This window comes from Musa acuminata, chromosome BXJ3-9 (assembly GCF_036884655.1).
Source record: "Musa acuminata AAA Group cultivar baxijiao chromosome BXJ3-9, Cavendish_Baxijiao_AAA, whole genome shotgun sequence".
Lineage (NCBI taxonomy): Eukaryota > Viridiplantae > Streptophyta > Magnoliopsida > Zingiberales > Musaceae > Musa > Musa acuminata.
This window is the reverse complement of record NC_088357.1, coordinates 42,017,292-42,039,355: the sequence shown is the minus strand read 5'-3', so window position 1 is coordinate 42,039,355 and position 22,064 is coordinate 42,017,292. Positions and strand designations below refer to the sequence as shown.

The 22,064-nt window shown below is 40.1% G+C and overlaps 4 protein-coding genes across 4 annotated transcripts; 1 reads left to right on the top strand and 3 right to left on the bottom strand.

Annotated features, from left to right (window-relative positions):
• Nucleotides 1–676: 676 nt before the first annotated feature.
• LOC103998642 (uncharacterized) lies at nt 677–2,346 on the bottom strand. The gene has a single exon (XM_065167557.1). It carries the CDS (start codon nt 1,359–1,361, stop codon nt 855–857), a length of 507 nt encoding a protein of 168 aa, XP_065023629.1. The 5' UTR covers nt 1,362–2,346; the 3' UTR covers nt 677–854.
• A 681-nt stretch (nt 2,347–3,027) lies between these two features.
• LOC135649318 (transcription factor MYBS1-like) lies at nt 3,028–5,761 on the bottom strand. Its single transcript, XM_065167555.1, has 2 exons — nt 5,074–5,761; nt 3,028–3,791 (listed from the first exon to the last, which is right to left on the bottom strand). Exons 1-2 carry the CDS (start codon nt 5,574–5,576, stop codon nt 3,356–3,358), a joined length of 939 nt encoding a protein of 312 aa, XP_065023627.1. The 5' UTR covers nt 5,577–5,761; the 3' UTR covers nt 3,028–3,355.
• Nucleotides 5,762–19,715: 13,954 nt separating this feature from the next.
• LOC135649364 (probable calcium-binding protein CML14) lies at nt 19,716–20,625 on the bottom strand. Its single transcript, XM_065167634.1, has one exon. The coding sequence runs from the start codon at nt 20,454–20,456 to the stop codon at nt 19,965–19,967; it is 492 nt and encodes a 163-aa protein (XP_065023706.1). The 5' UTR covers nt 20,457–20,625; the 3' UTR covers nt 19,716–19,964.
• Nucleotides 20,626–21,241: 616 nt separating this feature from the next.
• Nucleotides 21,242–21,838, top strand: LOC135649073 (pentatricopeptide repeat-containing protein At1g08070, chloroplastic-like). The gene has a single exon (XM_065167175.1). The coding sequence runs from the start codon at nt 21,242–21,244 to the stop codon at nt 21,836–21,838; it is 597 nt and encodes a 198-aa protein (XP_065023247.1).
• The last annotated feature ends 226 nt before the right edge of the window (nt 21,839–22,064 follow it).

Here is a 22,064-nt window from a genome sequence, read left to right as displayed (position 1 = left end):
CTACCATGATATCAGAAAATGTACCTCTACTGCTATCAAAATGTCTATCAAGACAGTTCAAGTTTTTTCTCAATGAACTGTTACTAAAACTAAAGGCATCTTCTGCCATATTATTGATGCATTTGTTTGAGCAACCATAAATCTAACCTCATAAATTGCCAGTGAAACATACAAGAGGTGTGTGCATGAGCTACAAAATGGTCTCTCTATGGAAGCCAAATACATGACACACCTTAAGTCCTTCAAGAAGAACAAAGCTAGGAAAAACTGGTTCCTGAACTCCCTGCTGTTCTCATAGTTCAAGAAGAAGATCTTTGCAATCTCCTACATAGGTGTTCTTCAAGACTTGTTAGAAAAGTTTAAGTTTGAACATGTGAAGAGTGTACAGAAGTAGAACCTTAGGAATGGTGCCCAAAGTTACAGGAAAAGTTTCAGGTTCCCTGCAGCGCAAGATTCCCATGAGCCAGTGCAGATAAATATTTGTATTGTAGTCTGCATCCCAAGGCAGTCTTCTTGCACTATTTAACTCAAATGTTTGTATTGGAGAATTCATTGTAAACTCAGATAGAAATTGTTCCATTGATGTGTGGTCTCAAATGGCATGCAAGATCAAACAACTTCCATGGATGAAAACACCTAAGCAAGAAGATGAAGATGACTTTTTGACAATGTGAGATGGAATTTGAACTCCCAAAATGTTCATATATTTGACTCTTGCCTTCCAGTGGAAGGGAAAAAGGATCTCTCATGGCCTGTAGATCTATGTACATGTCAAAAAGGAGTAGCCGAGCTGAAGTCCCATCATGACTTTGGCAGGGAGGAAAAGGGGAGACAAAAGGTCGAACGCTCGACGGCTAATCATGCCAGCAGAGGAGCATGACGACGCAGCGGCGGATGATGTAAAGCCTCGCCTTTTGCTCCCGCAGCGCCCTGCTGAGCCCGCCCCTCTGCGGCGCCTTCCCGTGGCTCCTCATCATCTTCATGCCGGCCAACGCTTCCTCTCCCTTCAGCTCTTCCGGAGGATGTGGTTGCAGTTTGGCGAGTTTCCTAGGAGGAGCTTCAAGGCCTTTTATGGGGGAGGAGAAGCAGGTGGTGGCGCGACACCCGAAGCTTGGATGGCAGGAGCGTGCGCTGCTGCTCGTTCTTTGGCCCGCGTCCGCGCTCCCTCGCGGCCGTACCGCGTTCACTTTGAGAGAGAGAGAGAGAGAGAGGAAGCCCCGCCCACCCGCATGTGCGCCATTCCCGAACTTGCACGCAGCCTGATGAGTGTTGAGGGGGACAAAACCCATTCCAACTCTGCAACTCATCTGTATATTAATCCATCTCTCTCTCACCACTTTGACCATATTGAGTGGTTTCATTTGCCACTGTTAGAACAAAGAACAGAAATGCTGTTGCTGCTTTTGATCTTTCCATCTTCGAAGTCCTGGTTGCTTAATAGTGCCAATCTGCAGCATTTCATGGAAGAAGAAGAGGCACCTATATGTTGAACCTTCAACCTTCATCAACAGCTAATTTCCACCATGGAAGCTTGGACTACACAGCATCATGTATCAAGATCCAAACACAGCCATGGATGTGCTAATGGTTATCCAGACTTACTACCTGCCATTTGCGGCAAGTAAGCTCCAGGTTTCATGATCACTGTTCAGAATACAGCCATTTAGATTCCATCAGCAGCAAGCAAGCTCTGGTTCAGCAACTCCAAGGAAAAGAAGGCTCACATTTCGCAGCACCATCAGCTGGAGAATACTTAGCTCCTAATCAAATGTTCAATATTACTAAATGACAACTTGTCTCCTCGAGATCCTCCCCAAACAAGTACGGACAATGACTTCTTCCATCTTGCATATTTCGCTGAATCCACACTTCTTTGTGATGCTTCTTGCAAATATAAACTTGTTTTGATTTCTGCATCCACTGTTACAAAACTGGCACTGCCTCCTTGGACTAAAGATGGGTTAATCCTGGACTTGGTGTAGGGTGATCAAATCTCAAAGCTTCTTTGGCCTAACTGGTTGAGGCATGTTTGTCCCTGCACTGCACTGTAGGGGCTAGCAAGAAGAAGTAATGTTAGATTATAAGAAGCCTAACAAGTATCATAAAGAATGAAAATGGATTAGGATGAGACTCTGTTGTTGTGCATGTGATTGTAGCAAAAGTAAGCTTTGTTTCTAGTTGGGGCAGGATCTCAGAAACTTCATTATAGAAATAGGTGTTGATTATTTGATGCTTAATGCCTGTGAAGGATGTCATCTGTGGATCAGACACTCAAGAATGCAGCACTTCAATCCCAATGAGGAACAGCTTGAACTGGATCACCTCTCTTTGCAGTTCTTACACAACCTGTATGGCATTATGCAAATCATATTGAAGAGTTTAACGTCTTTCTTGCCATAAAGACTACACATCACTCATATATAAGCTACAGCTAACATGCAACTCCAAGTAATATGATGCAGAAAGAAAACAACAGGATGTATATTAATTGATGTATAAGTGTACTTTGATGTGTATCAGCATCTAATCAGCAATTGTTTCCATAATAACTTGAATAAGTGTATGGTAAGAATTGCTCTACCGCAAAACAGGCAATTGTGCGAAACCAATCACATTGGAGAACTAACAAAGTTTCCTGAAACATTTGAACATATCTTAACTGTAACCAATAACTTGTCAATAGAAATACTTCAACAAGAGACACCTTCAAATTGAAGATATTACTATCTGATTTAAGTTGCTCATCAAATACCAATCCAATATTTGTACCTACAAATTGAAGGAAATGAAGGTCATTAGTGATGGTACTTTATATATATCAATTTTCTACCTGAAATGTTGTCTCCAAGAATCCAAGCCTGGAAAAAAGACGCTAGATGCCTTCATGCTAAAAATAAATACCATTACTGTCTACAGAGAAGGGTCAAAGCAACATTATTTATGCAGAACTACAAAGGAAAGATCACATTATAGCTGAAAGAAGAACGATCCGCATATGAGGCTTACTTTCACAGCTTTACAAATATGTGCAACTAAAAGGCATAGTATCCAAAAGGTCAATGTAAGTAGTAGTCCCAATAACATGTCTTGGCTGTAGACAGCACTACATCAAAGTAGAGTTGGCAGACATCCATCTGACAAATATACAAATACATATAGATAAGGATCGTTATCTCCCAGAGCGCAAGTGAAAAGGGCTTTGATCATGCAAGCATCTTCACAAGTGAACAATTGCTGGGTACCCACTGCACCAGAAAAACCCAGAACCTCCCATATATTTTTTGGCACTTATTTCTTAAACTCAATCGACATTTAGAACCTAGTCAGAAGCTAAACTTCAATAGGAGTTAAAGGGCTACGGATGCATCGAAGGCGGAGGCACAGGATATGCAACTGGCATGACATAAGGAGCATGACCATGAGGAAGCATAACCGGAGTACCAACTGCTGAAACCACATGGCCGGTAACAGGGTGACCGACGGGTGGCCCATACATGGCTACCCCTGGCACATTTGCCTGTGAAGGATGTTTCATAGTTGATCCAACAGCCACGGGATTTGAATTGGCCTGACCAGTTATAGGCCCCTGTGGAGAGGACACATCAACACCATTCACGCTTGTGATGTCATGGATACTTGATCTCCGGCGATCTCTGTTCATAGAATTTAGGCGAATGAAGTATTTTTGAGCATGGCTTGCAACTTGGGTAGGAGTCCTTGAGATGACAAAATTCCTCGATATGCTCCTCCAGTCACCCTTTCCAAACTTGTCAAGGCCAAGAAGGAAAAGCCTAGAAGATTAGCAAGAAATGAGAGACTTCAAAGATAACTGCCAGATTTTCATATTTGCATAAAATAGACCCAGAACTCCATAAATTCTCATCCTAATATAGTTTTCAAATATGTAATCAAGCCAAAGAAAGAAAAATCATTTCTACGTCTCTACGATATTTCATTTCTAGAGATTCCATCCAAACGGGAAAAGATCATTGAGAAGAATCTAGTAAAAAAACCCTAGAAAATTAAGTATAGTATATATGTCCACAACTGAAGTCAAAAGGACAAATGCCTAGATTCAAAGAGCAGCACCAGATTTGCAAGTTAATATTTCAGCACATACTCATTTTCAACGTCATACCAGGTGCTGAAGTTCTATGTCATTTATTTGGTGGTTGTAAATCTTACTAATGCATTTTCAACCACTGTCAAGAATAAAGCAGGACTGGTCTTTAGGCCAAAGACAACAAGCATTTAAAGCTCAATTTGCCACAGATGTCCATTACAGAGTTGACTGAAAAATATATGCACAAGAAGTTTGTTCATGCCTACAGGAAGAGGTTGATTCAAGACCAATTCTTCCTATCAATCCCAAATTAAACCGGCTTCACAACAAGTGGATATTTACCTAATCCTAGGACACGAACAAAAGCACATACGAACCATGGACATGCTTATATGGTCCTTATTTAGCTTTTATTTTGCACATAGAGATGAGCTAAGGATGGGTGTCATTAGACACAGAAAGATATTATATCAGCAACGTCTCATTCCACAAATCTCTAACTGCAATCATCAAAGTAGGAAGGGGAGATCAACAGCACAACTTAACACCTTGGAAACCCTTGTCCTACAGGCCTACACAGTTTATCTTAATTTATGTGTAAGTTTGACAGGAATGTTCTGTTGCTACATAATAATTGGCAGAGTTATCTAAATTTCAAAGCTTTAGGTCCACAGAGGTCATTGCCCACACTGTGAAATTCGCCAATAGTATGCTTTGATCATCTATCTTCATTAATTTATCAGCCACCTATTATCATCATCATCCATCTCCTATATGTGTTCATCATCTTTCTATCAGCACAGGAGGAAAATTCCACACATTTCAAGGAAATTTCCTAGATTTTTGGATGATTCCAATTAGAAAAAGTTCCTTGTTTTAGCATAATAGATGCACCATAACAAAGGCAACTTTTTTCTTGAACAGATTTATAGACTGTTGGACTAAAAGGCTATGAGCTTAAAGAAAAGAAGAAGAAAAACAAAAGAAAGCTGACAAGTAACCGACAGAACCTGTGCTCTTCTTCAGTCCAAGGGATTCCTTTGCGTCGCTCTTGCTCCGCCTTGGAACAGCTCTTGCCCTGCCCCCCAATCTCAAACCCTCCTCTCTTCCTATCGGCCGATCCGTGGTGGCTGTTATGATCTTGGTGATGCTGTGGCTGCTTCTCCTTGGATGAATGCGTGACCGCTGTAGGAGTCGAACCCGAGGGCGCCTCCTCCCCGACGTAGCGGGGGACGGGGACCCGTCCGGCCTCGATCGCATTCACGTCCTCCACCAGCGCCTCGTAGTGCCGCCTCACCTCCGCCGCCGTCTTTCCCGGGACTCTAGCCGCGATCAACTCCCACCAGTCACCGCCACCGCTTTCGCCACCCTCCGAGCCCCCCTCCTCCTCCTCCTCCTCCTTCGGCGGCGGGGCTATCGTCGCCAGGGCGTTCTCGAAGGCCTTGTCGTCCTCCCTGCTCCATCCTCCTCGGCCCTCCTCCGCCGACGACGCCGCCAACGCCGCTCCGGCCATTAGGTGGTGGTGGTGGTGCGCTGGGTATCACCGCCACCGACGGGAGGACGAGGCGGTCGCTGTGCCGAGGCGATATTTTCGTGTGGCGAGTATTAATTTGGAGCGCGAGGAAAGAGGAGATCAAAGCCTGCTGTTGCGGTGACCGGACCGCTGTTCCGTTCACCACCGGTGACCGTCAACGAACCGCTCTCATCCATTAAAACGACGGTTAGTGACCCGAAATTACGAATCCACCCTCAAATATTCTAGAAATCCATTCTTTTTTGCATATAACCCCTAACTTAAAAGGTTATTAGTTTATTGCTTCCAATTTTTGTTCAATGATTTCTCCGGAATTATAATTCTTAAATATATTTATTATTTTCTTATGTACTATCACAATCAAATTCATCATTTTTATAATTAAAATATATTTTAATTAAAATTAATTATTATAATAGATAGTAATAAACACTTGAATCATATTTTATAATGAACACCATCAGAGTATTATTTCATTTGAATCTGATCATATAATAATATGATTCAGAATTAAGACATATCATGTATACATATTATTCAAAAAATATAAATAAAATTTAATATTAATTAAATATGGTCTCATATTAATTGAGGAGTAAAAAAGCCAAATACTAAGCCACAAATCACTAGTATCATCAAAGATATTTTTTTGAGACTATTCATTCCAAGAGAATAAAATCAAAAAACAATTCAACGTTAGTCTACATATTCAATCTTATCATACTCATACTATTACGTTGGATATGTATTTTCTCCGTAAGAGTTTATATGTTGAAATATAAAACTTTCAATGATGTTTATGCAAAATTCGACTTCAAGTCATTGAAGGTTTTGGAGTCATGGAAGGCCAAAGTGGTAAAAGGTCAGAAACAATAATGGAGATGGAAGAGATGAATCGGGCCACTGATAAGGAGATGTGATAGAGGGGGAAGACGTGGTCGATTCTCCATTTCTCATCATGGGAGGATGGAAACATAATCCATGAACTCATCCTCCCATTGGTTGAAATGTCTTCGTCCATATTTTGTCACCGTCTGTCTCGAATTGACAGATGAAAGCTTGATAGCTTGATACTTGTGAAACTTGTGGCATTGAGGCGATCTACCTTTTCGTGTGGGGGGCTTTTGTGACGGCAACTAAATGTTTGATTGGTTTCCGGTGGAAAGTTAGACACCCCATAAAACTTCTTCCATTTCTTTCAATCCACACTCGTGTTTGAAGGCCAAGTGGATGTATTAGTATTAAAATTGATTCTCAAATTTATATGAAAAGCTAATCCAACCTAACTCATCATTTTAATCTTATATATATATATATATATATATATATAATCTATTTGATACGTTGAAAGACTCGATGTCTCTAGTGGGCCATTGACCCCCTTCACACAAATGATTAAGAATTTAATAAGTTAAATATTGATTTGTTAAGATGTGTCAATTGGACAAATATATTTATAGGTACTAAAAATATGAAATTATGAGTTAAATAATTTACTCTTACCTCAACAAAAGAAACATGAACCTCTTCTAGAAGGTCATCTTATTCATTATCCTAATTAAATACTAAGTAAATTTAAACTAATTGGATACTTATATAATGGTGAGCATTAGTCTGTATGTATGCTTCAAATATATATATATATATATGTCTTGTGAAAATTGATGGTGATGGGCTTATGTGCTTTGACAATGATCTACATGAAGATCTAGATTAAGAGTAGGTTTCTTGCCACTCAAGGTATTGGCCAACTTGCTCACCTAGGGTATCATTCGATTTGGTTACGGTCTCGAGTACTTAGCTAAGGTGGTTGCCTTGGGGAATGGCCAAGGAGGTTATCTTCGGTATATGTCGAGGTAGGCACCTTGGGTGCTCGCCGAGGAGGTCAGGTCAAGCTTGGACAACTTATACACATCAGGCCCACCTCAAGCTTTCTTAGGAGGTCAGGTCGAGCTTAATAGACCTATGCACCTTGGGCTCTTTGAGGAGGTCAAGTAGGTTTTGGCCGACCTATGCACCTTAGGAGTTTTACGAGATGGTAATCTCAATACCCACTACGTCGTAGTCCCCGGACAATATATTGGACCTATCTGTCCTCAATTACCGTATACCTATAGTCCTTCATTTATCTAATATCCCAAAGATCATATATCGGGCATGGTGTTGTCAGATCCATATAGTTTCTACTCAAGTCTCACTCTAATCAGATTCTTTGGAGAACTCTTTTTCTCTCAATCCGAATGACCCTAGCTAGGGATTTATTTGATCAAGAATACATGAGAAATTTTTCTCATAACACCGAGAGTGGATGATCCTCTATCGACACTTAATAGTTATCGTAAAGTTGGCTACCACCCCCGATGACCAGCTATACTATATCTGGAATCTCCAGACCTATAAGTCCGATATCAAAGAGTGGAGTACTTATACAAGACATCCTTGGTGTCTCAAGTCTAAGGACCAGATACACCACTAGGACTATGGAATCGTTGTTTGACAATAAGACTTCATCAACCATCTAACATTTCGTAAGCGGATCAATCAGTAAACCTATTCTCCAATGAGCATCTGTACTATATCCCTAGTGTCCCCACATAAGCAGCTATGAGAACAACTGTATTCATCATATGAACGGGTATATAGCACACTAGTCTGTCTGGTTATCTCGATGTCCCTCTCGAGTAACCTATGACCGGGATTATTTATGATCTGTGTTTAAAGGTGAATCAATCTCATTATCGTGATCTAATCATAATCTAATTCACATTGCATAGATCCATGGACATCACAATATATTCAAGCAATAGATAATATAAAGTAATAAAATATCAAATAATAATAAGTAAAAAAGATCGTTTGTCGAGTCACATATGCCATCACTCACATGATTGGCTTGCAGGGCACCTATGACTAGCAATCTCTCCCTTAATCTAAAGTCAATCACCTATGTGTCTAATCCCCATCAAAACCCTGTGACGCTCAAAGATAATATGAGACAATGACTTTGTTAGTGGATTTGCGATATTATCTTCGGATGAAACTCTTTCTACTACTACATCTCCTCGGGTTAGATCTCTCTGATCAGGTGGAACATCCTTAGAATGTGCTTAGACTTCTGATGAGACATGGGTTCCTTCGCTTGAGTAATCGCCTGTTGTTATTGCAATAAGGGAATCGACTCCTCACTGCCCGGCACGACTCCCAAATTTGTGATGAACTTCTTCATCCAGACTCCCTCCTTTGCTATCTTTGCTGTAGTATATACTCCGCCACTGTGGTCGAGTCAACAATAGTATCTTGCTTGGAACTCTTCCAGCATACTGCTCCTCCATTTAGGGTGTACACATATCCCGAATTCGACTTACTATCATCGACATCGGACTAGAAACTTGAGTCCATGTAGCCTTCAACCCTAAGGCTACTACGTCCGTATACTAGTAAAAGATCCTTAGTTCTTCTCAAGTACTTAAGGCTACACTTTACTGCTTTCTAGTGCTCCAAGCCTATATCCGCATGATACTTGCTCGTGACACTCAGAGCATGCACTATATTAGGCTTGGCACATAGCATGACATACATGATAGACCCTATCGCCGATGCATAGGGTATCCTATCTATGTTTGCCCCATCTTCAGGAGTTTTTGGGGACAAACTTCTAGAAAGTGATATTCAATGTCTCATCGGTATAAGACATCCCTTGAAATTTTTCATGCCAAATATTTTAACGGTGGTGTTTATATACTTAGACTAGGACAATCTAAGCATCCTCTTAGATCTATCTCTATAGATCCGAAACCCCAAGATATAGGATGCTTCCCCTAAGTCCTTCATAGAGAAGTGTCTAGATAACCAAGCATTTACTATAGATATCATTCCTATATCATTCCCAATGATTAGGATGTCACCCACATATAACACCAAGAAAATGATAGCGCTCCCACTTACTTTCCTGTATACACAAGACTCATTTTTGTTCTTAATGAAGTCATAAGATCTGATTGCCTTATCAAATTTTATGTTCCAACTTCAGGAAGCTTAATTTAGTCCATAAATGGACATAAACAACCTATACACCTTATCTGAGCAGTCCTTAGATACGAATCCCTTAGGTTGTATCATATACACATCTTCCTTGAGGTTGTCATTGAAGAATATGATTTTCACGTCCATCTGTCAGATCTTATAATCATAGTATACTACAATAACTAATAGAATTTAGATGGATTTTAGCGTAGCTACAGGTGAGAAGGTTTAGTCATAATCAATACCTTGTCTTTGATGATGCCCTTTAGCTACTAGCCTTGCTTTATTCTACCTTTTCATCTACTATGATGTTCTTTTTGAAGATCCACTTGCAACCGATGAGTATAATACCCTCGGGTGCATCAACTATGTTTCAAACTTTGTTGGAGTATATGAAATCCATATCAGAATTTATAGTTTCTTGCTACTTCCCGGAGTCTATACTCGTAATAGTCTCCTCATAGGTTTGAGAATCAATATCCTCAACATCTACTCCTCTAATATATCCCACATATCTTTTAGGAGGATGAGATACTCTACCAGACCTATATAAAGTTGGAACTTGTGTGCTAGTTATCTAAACAAACTTGGGCTATGGAGTGGTACTTGAGCTAGGTTCTCCAACCTCGCTCAACTCTATCTAGCTCTCACTATCTCCACTAAAAATGTGTTCCTTCTCAAGGAACACTGCTCTTTTGGCTATAAAGACCTTTTGGTCATCGAGATAATAGAAATAATACCCACAAGTTTTCTTAGGGTATCCCACGAACTTGCATTGCTCCGTCCTCGATTCCAACTTATCGGGGTTGTGTCTTTTAACGTGGGCAAGGAAGTCTCAAATCTTAACAACCTTAAGATCAGATTTTTTTTTCCTTTTCATATCTCAGTGTAGACACTACCGATTTAGTTGGAACTCTATTCAGAAGGTAAGCTCTGGCCTCTATGGCGTCTCCCCAGAATGAGATGGGTAGGTCAACGAAACTCATTATGGACCGTACAATGTATAATAATGTACGATTCATCTTTTCAGATACACTATTAAGTTAAGGTGTATAATGAGGTGTTTATTAGGATATAATCTCATGGTCCTTGAGGAACTGGGTGAACTCTATACTCAAGTACTCACCTTCTCGATTTGATTGAAGATTCTTGATACTCTTTCCAGTCTGATTCTCCACTTTATTCTTATACTCTCTGAATTTCTCGAAGGCTTCGGACTTATACTTCATTAAATACACGTCCATATCTTGAGAAATCATTAGTAAAAATAATAAAATAGGAATAACCACCTATGGCATGAGTTGACATGGGTCCATATACATCACTATGTATGAGTTCCAACAGCTCAGTATCTCTCTCCATTCCATTAAAAGGAGAGTTGGTTAGTTTTTCATGAAGGTAAGGCTCACAAGTTTTATATTGCTAGTCATAGGTGCCCTACAAGCCAATCACGTGAATGATGATACGTGTGACTTGACACGTAGTCTTTTTACTTATTATTTGGTATTTTATCACTTTATATTGCATGTTGCTTGAATATATTGTGATGTCCATGGATCTATGTAATAGAAATCAGATCGTGATGAGATCACGATAATGAGATTGATTCGCCTTTAAACACAGATCCTAAATAATCCTGCTCATAGGTTAATCGAGAGGGACATCGAGATAACCAGACAGACTTGTGTGATGTATACCCATCCATGGATCTAGTTGGTCTCATAGCTGCTCATGTGGGGACACTAGGGATACAATATAGGTGCTCATTGGATAATGAGTTCACTAATTGATCCACTTACAAAACGTTGGATGGTTGATGATGCCTTATTGTTAAGTTACATTTGTCATCACTCACGTGATTGGCTTGCAGGGCACCTATGACTAGCAAAAGGTTTGTATAAGGAGCAACGGATAGGCATCAACTATGCCTCATATCTTGTTTGTGAATCGAGTGATGAAATCCGAGAACATATCTTCCTCCCCTGACTAAAGTCCCGGGAGGTCTACTATCGAACGTTGAGGGTGTACATTCTTAATAAAATATTATTGAATTTCGTATTTTGTTGACGAAACCAATTGATAGTGTTTATGATTTGATTTACATTTTGAGTGACACAAGAAGCTTCGATCAAGGAGAGACAATTAAAGTAGGAAGAATCATATTGGGCTGGAGAAAAACATATTAGAAGATTGAACATCAAGCGGAAGGATCGGTTGATATATCGACAGAAGGCTTCGGGCCATGGGTTCGAGCATCGAGCCAAGAAGAGCAAAAATTATGCAAAGGAAATCAAAGTTATAGAGGTCAAATGACTGATTGGGTAATAGGCTGCAAGAGAGGACGATGCGTCGAAGAATCGGACGAAGCGTCGATGAACCAATGACATGTTGGACAACATTTGATTCAAGTTTTATAATAATTGTCTAGATCGAAGTAGGTTTTAAGTATGTAGGATTAACTATGATAGTGATCAAGGCATAAAGTAAAATAAAGTCCCAAAGTCAAGAACGAGATTTCGTTGGGAGTTCGAGAGTTCATCGGAAGTCCGGACATTCATCGGAAGTTCTACCGGAATTGACTGAGAATCGAGGAGCTTGCCAAAGAAGCTTATCGAAACTCGCCAAGAAGATCGTCGTGAAGTTTAGGAGCTTGCTAGGAGTCTGCTAGAACATTGCCGAGAGATCATCAGAAGTTCATCGGAAGATCATCGGAAGAAACTTAGACTTACCGTACTTATTTAGCTTAGTGATGCCTTAAAATTCGTAGTTAGTATATAATTGGGTTGGAATTGGGCAAACTCAATTAGGGGCCAACTGGGCCTAAGTTTGGCTATATTGGGCTAAGTGAAAGGCTCAAATAGTGACCCAACAGGTGGCACCGTCGTGACACAATCTCCAAGACTTTGTCAGGCGGTGGTACCACACACAATCTCTGAGAGACTGTTAAGCGGTGGTACTGCCAGACTGGGTGGTGGTACCACCTAGAGTCAGTGCTATAGGCGGTAGTATCGCCCATTACAAGTAGTGGTACCACTAGTACCCCAAAAACCGGGGATGAGATACTTTTAGACTCCAAGTTTAAATCTACTTGAGGCCTATAAATACCCCTCTCATCCCTATTTAACATACATAAGTGTAGAAAATTTAAAAGTGAAAAAATGTTGTAGTAATCACTTGAGAGATCCCCTCCTCTAATTCTAAGTTTAAAATTCTGTTTAGAGATGAGTGAGTGCTTGTAAAATGTTGTCTCCTAAACCTGTGAAAAGGAGAAGAGGGGTGTAAAAGGGTAGTTAGTCTTCGCCCATTGAAGGAAGACCGGTAGTGGAAGCCGGTGGCCTCGAGTGAAAAGGAATCAAGAGTGGATGTAGGTCACAACGTCCGAACCACTATAAAATTAGTTTACTGCCTTTTACTTTACAATTTACCTTTACTGCAAATCATTTTACTTGCTCACTGCTCTACTTCCTTATTACACACTTATGTAAGTGTGTTTAAGTTAACATCTTTCTGATCGGTTTTCAACGAATGAATATTTTCTGAAATCGATGTTTTTACCGCTGCATTAATTCAACCCCCCCCCCCTTCTTAGTGCCGATTCGTTCCTGATAGTTGGTATTAGAGCCACATTATTTCTCGTTTGGTTTAACACCTATGAGAAATGACTCTTTTCGGCTTTTAAGATGGCTTTTCTATCATTCCCCCCCATGTTCAATGAGACGGACTATACTTATTGAAAAACTCGGATGAGAGTTTTCTTACTTTCCTTGGATTTAAATTTATGGAATATTATTGAAAATGACTTTCAAAAGTTTTCTACTCCAATGAACGAATGTAATGATTTATAGAAGAAAACTTTTTCTTTAAATGCTAGAGCTATGAATGTTCTATTTTGCACCTTAGACAAAATTGAATTCAATCGGGTTTCTACTTGCAAAATAACTTTTGATATTTGGCACACACTCGAAATCACATACAAAGGCACTAGTAGAGTTAAATACTCTAAAATAAATATTTTGATGCATGATTTTGAATTATTTCATATGGAACCAAGCGAGACTATTAGAGACATGTACACCCGTTTTACGAATATTGTTAATAGTCTAAAAGCTCTTGGTAAAAGTTTTTCGAATCTTGAACTTGTGAATAAAGTTTTACGATCTCTTTTTAAAAATTGGGATCCTAAAGTAACAACCATTTAAGAAGGCCACAGATTTAAATACTCTCTCTCGAAGAACTTGTTAGGTTTTTAATGACATATGAAATGAGTTATATAGTACAAAATGAACTTGAGAACAACCTTCCAAAGAACAGGAAGGATTTTGCATTTAGAACAAAAGAAGACCACTCGAGCGAATGCTCAAGTGATGGTGAACTTAAACTTCTCACAATAAAGCTTAAAAAAATTTTAAAACATAAAAATAAGAATAAAAGTAAACTTAAAAAGAAAAATTTATCAAATAACAAGAAAGCATTCAAGGTGACTTGGGACGAAACGAGTGCATTTGAAGATAAAGAATAAACCGATGAGGACGAAGTGGCGAACTTCGCCTTAGTGACTCATGACAATGAGATAAACAACTCAAACGAAACTCTTTTACTTTATTTTGAAATTACTTGATGCTTTTTCATGAGTTGTTTTTAAATTAGTTAGTAAAAAATAAAAAAATAAAAAATAAAAAAAATATATCATGCTTCTTTTTTATTTTAAAACAATGATCATGAAAATTATATGTTTTATGATAAAGGAATAAAATATTAGATTTAAATCTAATGATTAATCCTCAATATGTTTTTAAGAAGAAATAATATGTATCTTGATGATTTTCGATTTTGATTGAAAATACTTTATGTCCAATGAAACCATATTTTGGTATCACGCCTAAAATAATGATGCATAATGATAATACTTAATGAGTTTATATTTTAAAATTATGCATGATGATTCTTGTATGGCTTATCGATCTTTGTCATAATGAAAGTTGCTCTTTCGATTATAAACATGATGCATATTTTGATTTGACATAAATGGCAAAGGTATGCTTAGTATGAAATAAAAAGGAAATATATTTTTCTTGAAAACTTCTCAATCCCTATCTTATTAACTTTTCAAAAATAGATTAATGAATTTATTTGTATGAATCTCTTGGACTATGAAAATGATTTTAATGATTTGAAAAATTATAATATTTAAAAATAATGATGAACGTTATGAAAGTAAATGCGTGTATCATATTTGATGATTTTACACGATGATTTTAGATTTCTTTTCATATGATTTGTTTTAATAATAAGATGATATATCCAATCGAATCATTTATCAATGTTTATGACTTGAGATGTATTTTTTTTATTCTCGTATGATTCACTCTTTTAAGAGAACATTCATCTAAACAAATCATGATTATTTTTTTTTATAACTTGAAAATTCTTATGCATGAATCAAGATCATTTATTTGTTCTCTTACAACTCTTTTGTTATTTACTAAAGAGGACATTTATCTAAATTAACCATGAAATGTCACTTGAGCTTTTAAGGTTTATGACTTGAGTTTTATTATGTAAAAGTCATTGTATTCATGAAGTATATCTCACCATCAAGTTTTTTCTTGATATTCTTCATGTAATGATATGAAATCATGAAATACTTATGATATTATGTTGATGCATATACAAATGAGAAGTTATGATCATGTATGGTAGAATGTAATGTAATTGGATATTTTGATACCATCATGATTTGAAATATTTATGATTTGGAATGATGCATGCAATACTTATGATTTTGAAATGAAGTGAAAGACAACAATTATCATTTTCTGAAATGATACCTTATTTCAATATGCCATAAAGAATGACATATTATCTTTGTCATAATTTAAAAATTAATATAAATGGAAATTAATTGTATAATTGTTTTATTATTCCCCTCATTTTGCCAATTATCAAGGGGGAGAAAGAATTGCTAGTGTTCACATTTGGAAAGAGAAAGATTTGCTGGCTTGCACAATTCAAGAAGATGTAAAAATATGCTAGCTTGCTCGTCTCAAAAGAGAAGTAAAGATTGCTAACTTGCATATTTCAAGAAGCAAAAGTTGCTTTTTTGAATATCTCAAATATTACTAGCTTACATTTTCTAAAATGTTATAAAATTTACTAGCTTATATGTTTTAAAATATTATAAAATTCACTAGCTTACATGATGATGTAGAACTTGTTATCTTGAACATCATCAAAAATTGCTAGCTTGCAATCTTAAGAGAAGCAAAAGTGCTATATCTCAAGAAGCAAAACATGCTAACTTGCACATCTAGCAAAATTTACAAATTTACAAAACTCAAAATTGTTGCTAGCTTACATGCTCTAAAATGATATAAAATTTGCTAACTAGCATGTTGTAATATGATGTAACACTTGCTAAATTTGCTAGCTCATAAAAACTTGCTATGAAACAAAAGTGCTATCTTGCACATCTCAAGAGAGGCAATACTAATGATGCATGAATATCTCAAAAAGTTGCTAGCTTGTTTGTAAAATGATGTAAAATTTTGCTAGCTTGCGCTTTGCAAAGGAAGCAAAAAATTACACTTCTCAAAAGAGAAGAAAGAAAATTACTAGCTTGCATGATGATAAAACTTGAGATTATGTTTATTATACAATGATTTGAAATTATGTCTAAACACTTAGTAGTTGTACTTCTCCTTTTTGTTGATGACAAAGGGGAAGAAGTTATAATGACAATCATGCATGGAATGATGTATTACAAATTTGATTATGCATAAATTTATGATAACATATTACAAATATTCATGATTAAATTAAATTTTTTTTGACTTAAATTCAGTTTGAATTCAAGGTTCATCTCACATATGTCATATTGATAGAGGGAGTTAAGGTTAACTCCGTCATCAATTGGTTGTTATTATAAAAAAGGAGGAGATTGTTGAATCACAGATTTTGATGATGAAACCAATTGATAGTGTTTATGATTTGATTTACATTTTAAGTGACGCACGAAGCTTCGATCAGGGAGAGACAATTAAAGTAGGAAGAATCATGTTGGGTCAGAGAAAAACATGGTAAAAGATTAGACATCGAGTTGAAGGATCGGTCAACATATCAACAAAAGGCTTCGGGCCATGGGTTCAAGCATCAGGCTAAGAAGAGCAAAAATTGCACCAAGGAAATCAAAGTTGTAGAGGTCAACTGGTCGATTGAGCAATAGGCCGCAAGAGAGGATGATGCGCCGAAGAATCGAACGAAGCGTCAATGAATCAATGACACGTCGGATAACATTTGATTTAAGATTTATAATAATTGTCTAGATCAAAATAGGTTTTAAATATGCGGGATTAACTACGATAGCGATCAAGGCATAAAGCAAAATGAAGTCCCGGAGTCAAGAACGAGATTGTGTTGGGAGTTTGAGAGTTCGTCAGAAGTTCGGATGTTCGTCGGAAGTTCTACCGGAACTAATCGAGAAGTTCAGGAGTTTGCCAAAGAAGCTCGTCGAAACTCACCAAGAAGATCATCGTGAAGTCTAGGAGCTTGCTGGGAATCTATTATAACATTGCCGAGAGATCGTCGGAAGTTCGCCGAAAGCTCGCTAGAAGAAACGTAGACTTACTAGACTTATTTAGCTTAGTGTATGCCTTAAAATTTATAGTTAGCACATAATTGAGTTGGAATTGGGCAAACTCAATTAGGGGCCAATTGGGCCTAAGTTTTGACTATGTTGGGCCAAGTGAAAGGCTCAAGCAGTGACCCAACAAGTGGCACTGTTGTGGCACAATCTCCGAGACTATGTTAGGTGGTGGTACTGCCAGTCTAGGCGGTGGTACCGCCAGATTAGGCGATGGTACCACCTAGTGGTAGGGTGTCAGGTGATGGTACCATCTAATGTCAGTGCTACAAGTGGTGGTACCATCCAATGTCAATGCTGTAGGCGGTGGTACCACCCAGCACAAGCGGTGGTATTGTCAGTACCTCGAAAATCAGGGATGAGACACTTTTAAGCTCCAAGTTTAAATCCACTTAAGGCCTATAAATATCTCTCTCATCCCTGGTTAATATACATAAGCACAGAGAATTGAAAAGTGGGAAAACGTTGTAGTAATCACTTGAGAGATCCCCTCCTATAATTCTAAGTTTAGAATTCTGTTTAGAGAGGAGTAAGTACTTGTAAAAGGTTATATCCTAAACCCGTGAAAATAAGAAGATGGGTGTAAAAGGGTAGTTGGTCTTCACCCATTGAAGAAAGACTAGTAGTGGAAGCCAGTGGCCTCGAATGAAGAGGAATCGGGAGTGGATGTAGGTCACGACGATCGAACCACTATAAAATCGATTTGGTGCCTTTTACTTTGCTGTTTACCTTTGCTGCAAATCATTTTATTTGCTCACTGCTCTACTTCCTCATTACACGCTTACGTAAGTGTTTTTAAGTTAACATCTTTCTGATCTGTTTTCAACAAATGAATATTTTTCGAAATCGATGTTTTTACCGCTGTACTAATTCACCCCCCCTCTTAGTGCCGACTCGTTCCTAACAAATATTTCTCAAACTCTTTTTCTAATTGGCCGAATGAGCTAATTGAGAGTAGCTTCAAGTGGGCATACCACTCTTGTGCTACGCCTTATAAAGTGGTAGGGAAGGTGTGGCACATAAGAGTGTTCGTCGTGCCATATAAGGACACCTGAGCATGAAAGGCTACGATGTGCTTATTTGGATTGGCACAACCATCAAATACCTCAAAGGTTAAGAGTCAGAAGTTAGTAGAGATAGGCTTTACTTGGATCTTTTGAATTAATGGTGACTGACTCGAGTTGAGGTTGGTCAAGTCTTCTCTCTTAGATAGCTCAAACTCTCGACACATGTCCTCTAGGTCCATCTACTGAAATTGCACCTGAAGGATGTCCTCTATGTAGTCTACGAACTATGTCTCGAGCTTGGGTAAGACAAACCGAGAATGGTGAGGTTCGTTGAACTCTATAGTTGGGGATCAGGGTGCCTCCTTTATTGGGAGCTCGACATGCCTCGAGCATTCTTGGGGGACGATATCACGTCAGGTCAAGGAATCTCAATAAGTGTTAGTAGTACTATAAATTACGATGCGGTTAGAGGCACTTTCAATTGGACCAACCGAGGTAGGAGTGGGGTGACCATTTGTATCATTCCTGTTAACATCTGTACTTGTTGAGTAAGGTTCAGGAAGACCTCGACAAAGACAACTATATAGGTCGGGGTTGTCATTAACGAAGAGATGCTTAGGTTGTTGAATATATGATAGTATCTTATGAGAGTTTGTGTTAAGGTAGAAGTGTCGAGATTTAAAAACGTCAACTACCGTGTCTTGTGAGTGAAGGTACTATGAGTCAACAGGCTGGCATTCTTATGACATGATCCTTGTGTTAAAATGTTAAAGAAAAATATTGTTGACTTCAAGTCAGTTTGATGTGGTTCGACTATACAAATACAAGAATGATGAAATGCTTCCAAAGTGATGCTAAAGATCTCATAGAAGTCAATGTGGGTACGTTCAAGTTCTCTGATGATAATCGACACAAAGACCTAGGTCAAGAATGAATTTTTTGATTCAATGCTTAGCCCCGAGATAAGGTAAAAGTGAAAATGATAAAAAAAGATGTATAATCTCAAATCTTATATCAAAGGTAGGTTTTTTTATACCGGATAAAAAGGGAGTAAAATATTTTAAAAATATTGGCTAAGGCACGCTCTTTAATAGTCTTTCTCAAACTCTTATCCATATACACGACAAAAAAAAAAAAAGAGAAAATTAGCTCATAATCGATTACTTTATATTTGCAGATCTTATCTCCCATGTATTAGCTTGGTCACATATCGAATAATAATTGATCGATTCATCTGTCGGAATCAAGCACCCGAACGTGTTTGATTAGTGACACACGTACACGATTCAATGCCAAATATGTTCTACCGAAGATAATCCTACATGGAAGCTCCAAAGAGATAACATGACTTGATGCAGTGCATGCATAAAGTTTCCTTCCATCTTCTGCAGCGATCGAGAAGAACCACACGAAAGTTCCACGTTGACTTGACGAACACAAACACATGCATGCAGGAAAACAGAGGAAATAATTCACGTTTCCTGAACGAAATAATCTCTCCTAAATGATCATGTAATCCTAACTTTCATCCATCGTCACATTCTATACATTTACAACCTTGGTTACCATGCATCGACAGAAATCCTACGCAAACAGTTCCCGGGGTCCTCCGTTGACCGGGTCAACCAAGAAACATGAGCCCGGTCAACCGACTCAGCGCTCCCCGTCGCCGGGCGCCCGGAAGGGGCCTGTGTTCTCCTATGACACTACCGTGAGGCCAAGGAATTCCACGGCGGACTTGGCCATGACGGCCGCGAACTCCGTGAAGCTGATGACGCCGTCGCCGTCGGTGTCGGCCTGCCGCATCATCTCGGTGAGCTCGCAGAAGGTCAGCGGCTGGCCCATGCGCGCCATGGACCGCGCCAGCTCCGCCGCGGAGATGTAGCCATTGCCGTCCCGGTCGAAGGAGCGGAACACGTCCAGGAGCTGCTCCTGGTTGAGAAGGGCCTGTTCGCTCATGAGGGGCGCGAGCGCGACGGCGAGCTCGTCGAACTCGATGGAGCCGTTGCGGTTGGCGTCCATGCCGGAGAGGAGCGCGTGGATCTGGTCGCCCGTGGGTTTCAAACCGAGGGAGCGTAGCAGCGCGGCGAGCTCCAGGTGAGTGATGCTGCCGTCGCCGTCCATGTCGAAGCGGTTGAAGATGTCCCGCAGCTGCTTCAGCTGCTCGCCCTGCAGCCGACGACCACCCATAAACGCAGAGAGGGAAGATGACGATGATAGAGATGCAGAAGATTGTGATGGCGTAGATGGAGATGGATCAGATGGAAATTGTCCGTAGAGAGAGAAAGAGAGAGAGAGAGGAGAGAAGAGGAGATAGGGGAGGAGAAGAAGAAGCTGAGGTGGTGGTTAAAGGTCTGAGGTTGGGAGAAGACTTTTTCTTATTTTAAGGAATTAAGTTGGTTGGTTGGCAAGTGCTCCATTAATAATAATAATAATAATAATAATAATAATTATTATTATTATTATTATTATTATTATTATTATTATTATTATTATTTATTTAATTTTTTTTTTCTAGGGTGTGATGAGAGTGTCGTGCAAGTAACGTTCCGATTAGTCGTGAAGACTGTTGCTAAGACAACGCAGATTCTCTTTCATTTCATGAATGTTGACCTTTTCCCTCTTCGCTGACCTGGTCAAACGATCATTTTTAGTCAACCGTCGACTCTATTAAATGGAATTTTTTAGAAGAAAATTATTTTTTTGGGGTTCACTAAAGCTCTTTTCGTTTTGTTTTCATTTATATATTGATCGAACATTTTTTTTACAGATATGTATATTTACTTTTATATCGTATAATAAGCTTGCCCCGTTGCAACGTCAGCTCCTTCAAAACTCAGAATGCGTGTCACACGAGCAGAATCGGCTGCAGCATCTGCTGACCGTCCGATTCGATCTGAACGGTCCACGTTGAGTGGAACGCTCTCCTCCGGCGATCCCCGCCGCTCGACGCCCTCTCTCTGTACGCCTACTCCATGCTCCCCTCCGGCGCCCGTCCCAACAAGTTCACCTTCACCTTCCTTCTCCGCGCAGCGTCAGCCGCCGCCGCTGCTCCTGCCCTCCTCCACGCCCGCCTCACCGTCCTCGGCCTCCACGCCGACCCCTTTCTCCGCTCGGCCCTCATCGCCGCTTACTCCTCTTCCGGCCGTCGCTCCCCCGCTGCCCTGTTCGTCCGCCTCGCCGGGCCTCACCCGGACGTGGTCCTCCGCACCGCCCTCGTCTCCGCCCTCGCCCGTTGCGGCCTCCCCGACGCCGCACGCGACGCCTTCGACACCATCCCGGTCTCCTTCGCCGACCTCATCTCCGCCTACGCCGCCTCTGGCCGCCACCCCGACGCCCTCGCCACCCTCCGCCGCACGCGCCGCTCCGGCGTGCCACCCACCGAGGCCGCCCTCGTCTCCGCACTCTCCTCCGCCGCCTACCTCGGCGCCATTACCGACGGCGAGCTCGCCCACCGCGATGCCCTCGTCCTCCTCAGCCACCGCCCTTGGCACCGCGCTCTTAACCATGTCCTCCAGGTGCGGCCGCTTGGAGTCCGCGAGGCGGGTGTTCGACGAAATACCCCACAATGACCCGCATTCTTGAGCGGCCATGATAACGGCGCTCGCGTCACACGGCCACGGTGCGGAGGCGCTGCGGCTGTTCGACGAGATGCTACGCCGTGGCATCGGGCCCGATCATGTCACGTACATGGGGGTTCTGCATGCTTGCAGCCATACCGGGCTAGTAGACGTGCTGCAGCGGTGGGCTCGTGAAGTACGCAGAGTGGACGGCGGAGGAGCTTGTGACGTTGGACGC

What these genes read in the sequence shown, in the direction of transcription:
- LOC103998642 (XM_065167557.1), bottom strand. Translation starts at nt 1,361, where the DNA reads ATGAAACCACTCAATATGGTCAAAGTGGTGAGAGAGAGATGGATTAAT.
- LOC135649318 (XM_065167555.1), bottom strand. Translation starts at nt 5,576, where the DNA reads ATGGCCGGAGCGGCGTTGGCGGCGTCGTCGGCGGAGGAGGGCCGAGGA. An exon ending in TGGACTGAAGAAGAGCACAG is followed by an intron (nt 3,792 to 5,073) that starts GTTCTGTCGGTT and finishes CTAATCTTCTAG; the next exon opens with GCTTTTCCTTCTTGGCCTTG.
- LOC135649364 (XM_065167634.1), bottom strand. Translation starts at nt 20,456, where the DNA reads ATGGGTGGTCGTCGGCTGCAGGGCGAGCAGCTGAAGCAGCTGCGGGAC.
- LOC135649073 (XM_065167175.1), top strand. Translation starts at nt 21,242, where the DNA reads ATGCTCCCCTCCGGCGCCCGTCCCAACAAGTTCACCTTCACCTTCCTT.